At 45.8% G+C, this 12,810-nt stretch overlaps 1 protein-coding gene across 1 annotated transcript in view; it reads right to left on the reverse strand.

Moving 5' to 3' along the window:
- LOC106580227 (transmembrane channel-like protein 2-B) overlaps positions 1–12,810 on the reverse strand; it is a 33,673-nt gene that overhangs the window by 16,309 nt on the left and 4,554 nt on the right. Inside the window, exons 4-10 of the mRNA XM_014161052.2 lie at positions 9,106–9,196; positions 8,883–8,964; positions 8,673–8,779; positions 8,414–8,512; positions 7,282–7,424; positions 6,797–6,944; positions 1,442–1,636 (exon numbers count right to left, since the gene is read on the reverse strand). Coding sequence (XP_014016527.1) covers positions 1,442–1,636; positions 6,797–6,944; positions 7,282–7,424; positions 8,414–8,512; positions 8,673–8,779; positions 8,883–8,964; positions 9,106–9,196 — 865 coding nt within the window. The remainder of the gene's footprint in view (positions 1–1,441; positions 1,637–6,796; positions 6,945–7,281; positions 7,425–8,413; positions 8,513–8,672; positions 8,780–8,882; positions 8,965–9,105; positions 9,197–12,810) is intronic.

The following is a 12,810-nucleotide window of genomic DNA, read 5'->3' on the forward strand; positions in this document are numbered from 1 at the left end:
ATCTCTAAAAGCCTTGATGTTCATCAGTCCACAGTACGACAAATTGTCTATAAATGGAGAAAGTTCAACACTGTTGCTACTCTCCCTAGGAGTGGCCGTCCTGAAAAGATGACTGCAAGAGCACAATGCAGAATGCTCATTGAGCTTAAGAAGAATCCTAGAGTGTCAGCTAAAGACTTACAGAAATCTCTAGAACATGCTAACATCTCTGTTGACAAGTCTACGATACATAAAACACTAAACAAGAATGGTGTTCATGGGAGGACACCACGGAAGAAACCAGTGCTGTCCAAAAAAAAACATTGCTGTACATCTGAAGTCTTCCCTGTGGCTCAGTTGGTAGAGCATGGTGTTTGCAACGCTAGCATGGTGTGTGCAACGCCAGGGTTGTGGGTTCGATTCCCATGGGGGGCCAGTACAAAAAAAAAATGTATGAAATGTATGCATTCACTACTGTAAGTTGCTCTGGATAAGAGCGTCTGCTAAATGACTAAAATGTAAAAGAGCATCTGGATGTTCCACAGCGATACTGGCAAAATATTCTGTGGACAGATTAAACTAAAGTTGAGTTGTTAGGAAGGAACACACAACAATATGTGTGGAGAAAAAAAGGCACACCAAGATCAAAACCTCATCCCAACTGTAATGTATTGTGAAAGGAGCATCATGGTTTGGAGCTGTTTTGCTGCCTCAGGCCCTGGACAGCTTGCTTTCATTGATGGAAAAATGAATTCCCAAGTTTATCAAGATATTTTGCAGGAGAATGTTAGGCTATCTGTCTGCCAATTGAGGCTCAACAAAAGTTGGGTGATGCAACAGGACAACGACCCAAAACACAGAAGTAAATCAACAACCGAATGGCTTCAACAGAAGAAAATACACCTTCTGGAGTGGCCCAGTCCTGACCTCAATCCGATTGAGATGCTGTGGCATGACCTCAAAAGAGCGGTTCACACCAGACATCCCAAGAAAGTTGCTGAACAGAAACAGTTTTGTAAAGAGGAATGTCCAAAATTCCTCCTGACCGTTGTGCAGGTCTGATCCACAGCTACAGAAAACATTTGGTTGAGGTTATTGCTGCCAAAGGAGGGTCAACCAGTTATTAAATCCAAGGGTTCACATACTTTTTCCACCCTGCAATGTGAATGTTTACACAGTGTATTCAATAAAGATGAAAATGTATAATTATTTGTGTGTAATTAGTTTAAGCACACTGTGTTTGTCTATTGTTGTGACTTAGATGAAGATCAGATAAAATGTTATGTCCAATTTATGCAGAAGTCCAGGTAATTCCAAAGGGTTCACATACTTTTTCTTGCCACTGTATGTGATTTGTTAAGCCATATTTTGCTTCTGAACTAATTTAGACTTGCCTAAACAAACAGGCTGAATACTTTATACTTTTGCAAGCACAGTATCTGATCAAAACAACTGTACCTGCCTCATTCTTTTCAAACCAGGAAAGCTCATCCTGATCGAGGTTGGCAAACTCCTGAGACCTCCTGACCACAAAATAGATGAGGAAGCCGCTGCCCCCCAGGCTGCAGAGGATTAAAAAGTTGGCTAGAACCCGCAGGAACCTCCGCAAGTGGATGTTCTCATCCTTCTGGTTCTCCTGTTCGTCTACTATGGATTCCTACCAAGAACAGTCCGGTCAGTGAGAAACACAGAGAATACTTTGTTTGAAGATAGTAAGTGTGTAGGCTCCTACATGTAGTACATTTTATGTGCATATGATTCTTGGGAGATTGAAGATAAGAGCAGGAGAACGGATATTTGCAGAACAATGTTATGGGGAGATTCCATGCCAAAATATTTTAGGTATCTCAGATTGTTCTGGCAATTTTCACATATAAACTTCAATGCAGGAAGATGTTTGACATCATTGTTACATTTGTATCAAGAGTCATCTTTCAGAAAATAATGATAAAAGTGTCAATTTTAGACTCTTTTCAGACCTATACATGCCTCCTGTAAGACCCTATGATCTGTGGTGCCATTGTTCTCCTTATAGTGTGCTCTAACATATGGAGTATGTCTAGATTCTGAAATACAATTAATCACATTCTGTCATGACTTCCGCCGAAGTCGGTCCCTCTCCTTGTTCGGGCGGCGTTCGGCGATCGATGTCACCGGCCTTCTAGCCATCGCCGATCCACTTTTCATTTTCCATTTGTTTTGTCCTTGTCTTACACACCTGGTTTCAATTCCCCAATTACTTGTTCATTATTTAACCCTCTGTTCCCCCATGCTTATTTGTGAGTGATTGTTTATTGTATTGCGGTCCGTTATTGTGGCCTTGGATTTATTTGACGTGTATTGTGATTATTGTTGAGTAAAATTGCATACATTACTCATATCTGCTGTCCTGCGCCTGACTCATCTACACCAGCTACACACAGACTCATTACAGAATCACTCACCAGAAATGGAGTCAGCAGGAGCTGACGCCCCCCCTTTGGCGGTCGAGGAGCACGTCCAGCAGCACGCGACCATGTTGCAACGTCTGGGCACCGCCAGGGATCACGTGCTGCAGACGATGGATAGATGGGAGAGAGAAGGAGGTCTTCCAACGCCTCCACCAGCCCCACTACAGCAGGCCCCACTGTCCACCCCTCCTTCACCCGGTCCCAGCGGAATTCGGCTCGCGCTCCCGAGGGAGTATGATGGGACGGCTGCCGAATGCCAGGGGTTCCTACTCCAGCTGGAACTCTACCTGGCGACCGTCCACCAGGCTCCTTCGGGACATGAGAACGTGTCCGCCCTTGTCTCCTGCCTCTCAGGCAAAGCCCTGGAATGGGCCAACGCCGTATGGAATGAGGGAGACGCGGTTGGACCATTACGCAGAGTTCACCCGCCTCTTTCGGGCAGCACTGCTGGTCGGTGCTGGGGGGGTTCCTCAGGGAGTCGAGGCAGCAGGCAGGGCACTATCGTGTCACCCCAGGTGAGTCGGCACCAGGCTCACCCAGAGCCCCCTGTTGCTCACATGTATGTGTTTATTACATTTCCTGAGTTTTCCCCACATTCCCAGCATAAGGCGCTCGTCGATTCAGGCGTAGCTGGGAATTTTACTGACTGTTCATTTGCCCATAGTTTAGGGATCCCATTTGTTCCTGTGGATATGCCCTTCCCTGTGCACGCCCTAGATAGTCGACCATTAGGGTCAGGGCTGATTAGGGAGGCCACTGCTCCACTAGACATGGTTACGCAGGAGGGTCACAAGGAGAGAATCAGTCTCTTCCTTATTGATTCTCCTGCGTTTCCCATGGTGCTGGGCCTACCCTGGTTGGCCTGTCATGACCCCACTATTTCGTGGCAACAGAGGGCTCTCAAGGGGTGGTCACGAAAGTGCTCAGGGAGGTGTGTAGGGGTTTCCATCGGTGCGACTACGGTGGAAAGTCCAGACCAGGTCTCCACCGTGCGCATCCCCTCAGAATATGCTGATTTGGCTCTCGCCTTCTGTAAGAAGAAGGCGACTCAATTACCACCCCATCGACGGGGGGATTGTGCGATAAATCTCCTGGTAGACGCAGCACTTCCCAGGAGTCACGTGTATCCTCTGTCACAGGAGGAGACGGCGGCTATGGAAACATATGTCTCCGAATCCCTGGGGCAAGGATACATTCGGCCCTCCACTTCACCTGCCTCCTCGAGTTTCTTTTTTGTGAAGAAGAAGGATGGAGGTCTGCGCCCGTGTATTGACTATTGGGGTATCAATCAGATCACGGTGAGGTACAGCCACCCGCTGCCTCTCATCGCCAGTGCGATCGAGTCAATGCACGGGGCACGCTTGTTCACAAAATTGGATCTCAGGAGCGCTTACAACCTGGTGCGTATCCGGGAGGGGGATGAGTGGAAGACGGAATTTACTACCACCTCAGGGCACTATGAGTACCTCGTGATGCTGTACGGGTTGATGAATGCTCCATCAGTCTTCCAGGCCTTTGTTGATGAGATTTCCCGGGACCTGCACGGCCAGGGTGTAGTGGTGTATATCGATGACATTCTGATATACTCCGCTACACGCACCGAGCATGTGTCCCTGGTGCACAGGGTGCTTGGTTGACTGTTGGAGCATGACCTGTACATCAAGGCTGAGAAATGTCTGTTCTTCCAACAGTCTGTCTCCTTCCTAGGGTACCGCATTTCCACGTCAGGGGTGGAGATGGAGAGTGACCGCATTTCAGCCGTGCGTAATTGGCCGACTCCCACCACGGTAAAGGAAGTGCAGCGGTTCCTAGGGTTTGCCAACTACTACCGGAGGTTTATCCAGGGCTTTGGTCAGGTAGCAGCTCCCATTACCTCACTGCTGAAGGGGGGACCGGTGCGACTGCAGTGGTCGGCTGAGGCTGACAGGGATTTTGGTCACCTGAAGGCTCTGTTTACCTCGGCTCCCGTGCTGGCTCATCCGGATCCCTCTTTCGCGTTCATAGTTGAGGTGGATGCGTCCGAGGCTGGGATAGGAGCCGTGCTCTTTCAGCACTCGGGTACGCCACCGAAGCTCCGCCCCTGTGCCTTATTTTCGAAGAAGCTCAGCCCAGCGGAGCAAAACTATGATGTGGGGGACTGGGAGTTGTTGGCTGTTGTCAAGGCTCTGAAGACGTGGAGACATTGGCTTGAGGGGGCGAGACACCCTTTTCTCATCTTGACTGACCACCGCAATCTGGAGTACATCCGGGCGGCGAGGAGACTGAACCCTCGCCAGGCAAGGTGGGCCATGTTTTTTACCCGTTTTGTGTTCACCCTGTCCTACCGACCAGGTTCCCAGAACGCTAAGGCAGATGCACTGTCCCGGATGTATGACACAGAGGAGCGGTCCATGGATCACTCTCCCATACTCCCGGCCTAGTGTGGGAGCTGGACGCGGACATCGAGCCGGCGTTACGTACAGAGCCCACTCCTCTCCAGTGTCCGGCTGGGCGTCTGTACGTTCCGTCTGCTGTCCGCGACCAGTTGATCTATTGGGCCCACACGTCACCCTCCTCTGGTCATCCTGGCATCGGTCGGACAGTGCGCTGTCTTAGTGGGAAGTACTGGTGGTCCACCTTGGCCAAGGACGTGAGGATTTATGTTTCCTCCTGCTCGGTGTGCGCCCAGTGCAAGGCTCCCAGGCACCTGCCCAGAGGGAAGTTACAACCCCTGCCCGTTCCACAACGGCCGTGGTCGCACCTGTCGGTGGACTTCCTGACGGATCTTCCTCGCTCACAGGGCAACACCACGATCCTGGTCGTTGTGGATCGGTTTTCTAAGTCCTGCCGTCTCCTCCCTTTGCCCGGTCTCCCTACGGCCCTACAGACTGCGGAGGCCCTGTTCACTCACGTCTTCCAGCACTACGGGGTGCCTGAGGACATAGTCTCTGATCGGGGTCCCCAGTTCACGCCCTCAGGTCTGGAGGGCGTTCATGGAACGTCTGGGGGTCTCGGTCAGCCTCACCTCAGGTTTTCACCCCGAGAGTAATAGGCAGGTGGAGAGAGTAACTTGAAAATAAGGGAGAGCCGCACACTCTAGGAGCTCAGATGCAAAAAATGTAATATCCAACGTTTCGACAGCCAAGCTGTCTTCATCAGGGTATCATCACAAACACTGCAAGATGACTCATTTATATAGTGTCAGAAGACACACAGGTGTCTGTAATCATGGCCAAATGTGGCCTAATATCATTGGTTAACTCTGAAATATAAAAATGGCATACAAAAGAACAAATGGATAGCATAGATACATTTTAGACTACACAAGCTTACAAACAATTACAATGGCAAAGTCACAAAAATCACAAGAATGGCTTCAAATCAAAGTCTACATTGAGACCGAAGGGAGCAAGGGTCTTGAAATTAAAGATCCAGGCAGCCTCTCGTTTTAACAATAAATGATCAAGGTCAAGGCCACTTTATGGAAGCAAACCACTCGATTTCGTCTCTGCGTTATATTGGCATCGAACATGTCACCCTCCCTAGGAGAGGGGGTGACCTTGATAATTTATTGTTAAAACGAGAGGCTGCCTGAGTGATTGTTTATTGTATTGCGGTCCGTTATTGTGGCCTTGGATTTATTTGACGTGTATTGTGATTATTGTTGAGTAAAATTGCGTACATTACTCATATCTGCTGTCCTGCGCCTGACTCATCTACACCAGCTACACACAGACACATTACACATTCCTTTATTCAAAGTTTAAACTATTAATATTAATCTCAAAAGTAGCCTTTTTGATTTTGTTAATTTTAAGACATTGTTTGGAACAATATACTCTACAAGTACATCACATTTCCAGAGTGGGCTCTCTGCTTATTTTGAAGTTATAATACATTTTATCAGCACCACCAACACAGTGTATGGGAAAATGTATTCAAATGGAACTTCTTCTGCTAGTGATTTGCTGAATGTGCAATCCTAAAGGAGGGCTGTGATTGGTTAGTTACATAAATGTCCATTTCTATGTATAAAATGGGTCATACATTAATTTTTTCAGAATGTTGACATACTCCATATGTTAAAGCACACTATAAGGAGTATAATGACACAAAGGTGTTGTCTGTGTCATGTACGGATCATATGGTCTTACAGGAGGCATATATAGGTCTAAAAAGGACTTAAAATGCCCCCCCCCAAAAAAAAAGGTATCTAAGATCCTTCCTCCCAATTAAGTTTCTATGTGAGAATTATAACAATGTGAGATAGCCAAAATATTTCCAGGCTGTCCTGGTGTGGAATCGTCCTATGTCATAAACAACAGGGTCAAGATAGTAGAAGGTAGGCCTACTAGCTATGGATAAGAATTAGCTTCTGCTGTGTTTACCTTAAAGCTGGTGGTGATGGAGGCATACTTGTTGTCGGCTGTCTCTGGGTTGCCAATGAGGTAATCCCAGCTGGTGAACATCTTAAATGCGAAGGTGAACTGTCCGTCATCCCCACCGTCTCCTCCCTCATCCGAGTTACGAGCCATCCTGAGGAACACAGAAGATGGATGTGACATACACTGTACTGGGAGGGGGGGATTTTAGAGATGTGGGCAAGTAACTGGAGTGTTGCTGTTCGAATCCAAGTGCTGACTGGAAAAATGCGGAGGGAGTGAGCTGGCAGTGAGAGGGTTGTTAGCATCAATATTTTAGATACGGGGTGTGAATGTGGATTAGTATTTACTGTGTGCACGTATGTATGTTGTGTGTGTGTGTGTGTGTGTGTGTGTGTGTGTGTGTGTGTGTGTGTGTGTGTGTGTGTGTGTGTGTGTGTGTGTGTGTGTGTGTGTGTGTGTGTGTGTGTGTGTGTGTGTGTTTTACCCACGTTCTAATGACCACCATCAGGCTGTAGCCGAAGATGCCTACACCAACTAGTAGGTAGGAGAGAGGCAGTCTGAACTGGAGGATTCCGATGGTGCGCTCGTCATTATAGAAACCATAGAAGAGAATAGAGTACTTGCAGTAACCCTGTTGAAATTAACAAAAATTATTATGGATGTATGAAAGCAATCCATCTCAAAGAAAGCTGATGTAGATGCAAAATGATAGTAACAGGTTCTTATGCCTAGGGCCAGTCCTGCCAAACACATTACACACCAGCAAACCAAGCACATAGCATATGACAAACCCAATCAAAGAATGGCAGGATCAGATGGCGATACAGTGGTCTATGTATAGTTAGCAGGACCTATTGTGTGGTGGATATGACTGGATTCCTTTCATCAACTGCAGGGCATAAGATTGTGTTTAATATTCTAATCAGCAATACCTCTGTCATTACCAGCCGACAGAGATCTGAAATACAGGGAGAACCCAACCAACCAAACTGCCTGCAAAACCATCCCACTGAATAACTTATCAAGGGTCCATCAGAAAAGAGTCAAATACAGAGTTGCGTTCATTTGGACAACTTCCTCGACTTACTTTTCACTGCTGCCTGTTGTCAGTCGATGTTACTGGCACAGAGACAAGATAGCAATTAACATTAAGACTGGGCAGGTTTGCTATGTGCTTGGTTTGCTTTGCAGTTACCCTGACATGGTCCATTGTAGCTCAGTTGGTATAACATGGTGCTTGTTACGCCAGGGTAGTGGGTTTGATTCCCAGGACCCCCACTATGTAAAATGTATGCCGCATGACTGTAAGTTGCATTGGATAAAAGTGTCTGCTAAATGGCATATATTCTTACTGAAAATGTGTAACACAACTTAAAGCCTGCAAGTACAGTGCATTATCATGCAGTTATTCATGAACATGTATGACACCTTATGTCTTAAAAGTACTGTATGACATCACATTTTATGTATGTTTTTTCATAGCTATAATCATGTCAAGTAAACCTGAACCTGAAGTAGTTTAAGTCTAAACAAGGTTTCTAAATGTGACATCACAAGGCAATTGCTTGGAAGGAAGTGTGTCACTCCAAAGGAAGTAGTAAGTCACTCCAAGATCCTCACACCAAAATCAAGGAGGACAGAGATGTCCATGGCTCTGTCCTGCTCTGCTCTGGGAACAGTTTTTCTGGGAATAGACCCATACGGAAGACCCATCATCACCTCCGGACAGTAGGAAAAGAGAAACAAAAAGAGAGGGAAGTGGGGATTGGGAGAATGAGACAGTGAGTCCTCCTTCGATATCTCTCCATATACTGACCAAATATACTACAACAGTATTGCAAAACAATGGACTCTGCGCTTAAGGTAAAAAGCTGCTCACCTCTGGGAGAACCACAAGACCAAACATGAACGCAAACAGGACCAGGTTTAGACCGTACATCCACCGCAAGAAGATGAAGTAGGAAGCCACAGATGACCCAAAGTGACCTGAAGGTTAGAGGTCAAACCCCAAAAGTTACATGATGAATAGATAAAACTACCTGACATGAGCAAGATAGTAACTCAAGTAGCTTTAAATAACGGTACACACTCTCAACCTCTTTTATCTTTCTTTCCCACGGAATACAGGCTGTTTTGAAATTGTCAAAGTCACGGTTGAACTTGATCATTTTCTGAGGAAATAAAAAGGTTATGAGAGAATATTTGAAAAGATACGTTTATCACAGAAGTATAGTTCCTGACTAACATATCAGGTTGTAACTGATGAGGGCAACAAACATTCTGCTAATGATATTATGGTCATGAAAAGTTACCTTAGCCATCATGACTTTGTAGGCATAGAGCTTCCTCCCTTTGCCCTTTCCCAGAGCCCCCTCAAACTTCTCCACAAACGCCTGGCATTCCCTACAATTCCAACCCATAAAAAAGGATGACCCGTCAACCAACAAAAAAAACATATCAATCATTGGCTTGAACAACCACCAACCAATGAATCAACTTTTCAAATTTATAACAGGTGAATTTTATTTACCTTTATTTAACTAGGCAAGTCACTTAAGAAAAAAATCTTATTTTCAATGACGGCCTAGGAACAGTGGGTTAACTGCCTTGTTCAGGGGCAGAACAACAGATTTCTACCTTGTCAGCTCAGGGATTCAATCTTGCAACCTTTCAGTTACTATTCCAACGCTCTAACCACTAGGCTACCTGCCGCCCCAATCATGAATTAGTCATGATTAAATTAAGTAGATGAGAAAACAACCAATCCATCAATCAAGACTGTAAATTGCTAGTCAGGGAAATGTGGAGGAGGCCATGTGATGAAAGATTATCAACCTGGAAAGACCAGTGATGAGAGGGAATTGGCAAGCTACAGGCAGCTACAACTGCATGCATATTAGACAGTGTTGAGCTCATGAAAAAGTCAAGGCGTCTCATCTGTCTTAATACTGTACAGTGCTTGTGTCCTGACCTGTAAGTGACTGCCAGCTCACAACCCTGGCTGGAATACAGTGTTTCTTCAACACAGGTCCCAGAGGGCACAAATCCAGCAGGCCTTGTTTGTTTTAAATGTAACCCAACACTGTTAGAAACAAAAAAAAGGTTCTAAAAGGGTTTTGTGTTAAGTTAAAAGGATCTACCTGGAACCATAAAAGGGATCTGCTACTGGGACAAACTGAAGAACTTTAAATGGTTCTGGGTAGAACCCTTTTAAGAGTGAATGATAGGTTAATACTGGTCAGTGGAGACACACTCACGTTGGTGGAGATACAAGTGAGAAACTGTCTAAAAAAACAACAATTCAAAGAACATCAATCAGCAAAGCCAATTCACGAAACTCCTAAATAGTTCAAAAGGTGATGGACAATGTAACTACTTTGTCGTTCCACAAAGTAGTTTAAAGGATTTCACACTCACTCAAATAATAGGAAAATGTATCAGGCAATGTAGCATCAGAAACAATTATGCTTAAATTAAATTAAACAAAAACATATATATCACAAATAAGATGATAAATAACACACTGGTTGAATCAAAGTTGTTTCCACGTCATTTCAATAAAATTACGTTGAAACAACGTGGAATAATGGCGTCGGAGGAGATGGCTGTCGTTTTACGATCCCCTAACCAATTGTGCTATTGTGTGTGTTTTCTTGCGTTATTGTAACTTATTTTGTACATAATGTTTCTGCCACCATCTCTTATGATAGAAAAGAGCTTCTTGATATCAGGACAGCGATTACTCACCCCATACTGGAATAATACATTTTTTTCCTTAACGAGTCTGACGCAAAAGATTTACTCCAGACACCCGACAAGGCCCTCATCCCCATCATTCGCAGGAGAAAGAGACAGAGATATCGGGGACGTAGGTCTGGGTGCCTTGTAAGGATCTGATGACGAGTGGGTAATCTGCCTTTACCATCGATCCTATTAGCCAACGTACAGTCATTGGATAATAAAATAGACGAGATACAAGCACGTATATCTTACCAGTGGGACATTCAAAACTGTAATATCTTATGCTTCACTGAGTCGTGGCTGAACGAGAACCTAAATAACATACAGTTGGCGGCTTTAAAACATTTTCGGCAGGATAGAACAGTTGCCTCTGGTAAGACAAGGGGTGAGGGTCTATGTATATTTGTAAACAAAAGCTGGTGCACGAAATCTAAGGAAGTCTCGAGGTTTTGCTCCCCTGAGGTAGAGTATCTCATGATAAGCTGTAGACCACACTATTTACAAAGAGAGTTTTCATCTATATTCTTCTTAGCTGTCTATTTACCACCACAAACCGAGGATGGCACTAAGACAACACTCAATGAGCTGTATACGGCCATAAGCAAACAGGAAAATGCTCATCCAGAGGCGGCGCTCCTAGTGGCCGGGGACTTTAATCCAGGGAAACTTGCATCCGTTTTACCTAATTTCTACCAGAATGTTGAATGTGCAACCAGAGGGGGAAAAAACTTAGACCACCTTTACTCCACACACAGAGATGCGAACAAAGCTCTCCCTCACCCGACATTTGGCAAATCTGACCATTATTCTATCTTGCTGATTACTGTTTACAAGCAAAAACTAAAGCACCAGTGACTGGTCAATAAAAAAGTGGTCAGATGAAGCAGATGCTAAGCTACAGGACTGTTTTGCTAACACAGACAGGAATATGTTTCGTGATTCTTCCGATGGCATTGAGGAGTACACCACATCAGTCACTGGCCTCATCAATAAGTGCTTTGATGATGTCATCCCCACAGTGACTGTACGTACATATACCAACCAGAAGCCATGGATTACAGGCAACATCCGCACTGAGCTAAAGGGTAGAGCTGCCACTTTCAAGGAGCGGGACTCTAATCCGGAAGCTTATAAGAAATCCCGCAATGACATCAAACAGGCAAAGTGTCAATACAGTACTAAGATTGAATCGTACCACACTGGCTCCGACGCTCGTCGGATGTGGCAGGGCTTGCAAACTATAACAGGCTACAAAGGGAAGCACAGCCAAGAGCTGCCCAGTGACACGAGCCTACCAGACAAGCTAAATTACTTCTATGCTCGCTTCGAGGGAAGTAATACTGAAACATGCATAAGAGCATCAGCTGTTCCGGACGACTGTGTGATCACGCTCTCCATAGCTGATGTGAGTAAGACCTTTAAACAGGTCAACATTAGGAAGGCAGCAGGGCCAGATGGTTTTACCGGGACGTGTACCTCGAGCATGCGCTGACCAACTGGCAAGTGTCTTCACTGACATTTTCAACCTGTCCTTGACTAAGTCTGTAATACCAACATATTTCAAGCAGACCACCATAGTCCCTGTGCCCAAGAACAATTAGGTAACCTGCCTAAATGACTACCGACCCGTAGTACTCACGTCTGTAGCCATGAAGTGCTTTGAAAGGCTGGTCATGGCTCACATCAACACCATTATCCCAGAAATCCTAGACCCACTCCAATTTGCATACCGCCCCAACAGATCCACAGATGATGCAATCTCTTTTGCACTCAACACTGCCCTTTCCCACCTGGACAAAAGGAACGCCTATGTGAGAATGCCCTCAAAGCTCATCACTAAGCTAAGGACCTTGGGACTAAACACCTCCCTCTTCAACTGGATCCTGGACTTCCTGACGGGCCGCCCCCAGGTGGTAAGGGTAGGTAACAACACATCTGCCATGCTGATCCTCAACACGGGGGCCCCTCAGGGCTGCGTGCTCAGTCCTCTGCTGTACTCCCTGTTCACTCAGGACTGCATGGCCAGACACAACTCCAACACCATCATTAAGTTTGCCGATGACAAAACAGTGGTAGGCCTGATCACTGACAATGATGAGACAGCCTATAGGGAGGAGGTCAGCGACCTGGCCGTGTGGTGCCAGGACAGCAACCTCTCCCTCAACATGATCAAGACAAAGGAGATGATTGTGGACTACAGAAAAAGGAGGACCGAGCACACCCCCATTCTCATCGACGGGGCTGTAGTGGAGCAGGTTGAGAGCTTCAAGTTCCTT

The sequence above is a fragment of the Salmo salar genome, chromosome ssa20, assembly GCF_905237065.1.
Source record: "Salmo salar chromosome ssa20, Ssal_v3.1, whole genome shotgun sequence".
Taxonomy (NCBI): domain Eukaryota; kingdom Metazoa; phylum Chordata; class Actinopteri; order Salmoniformes; family Salmonidae; genus Salmo; species Salmo salar.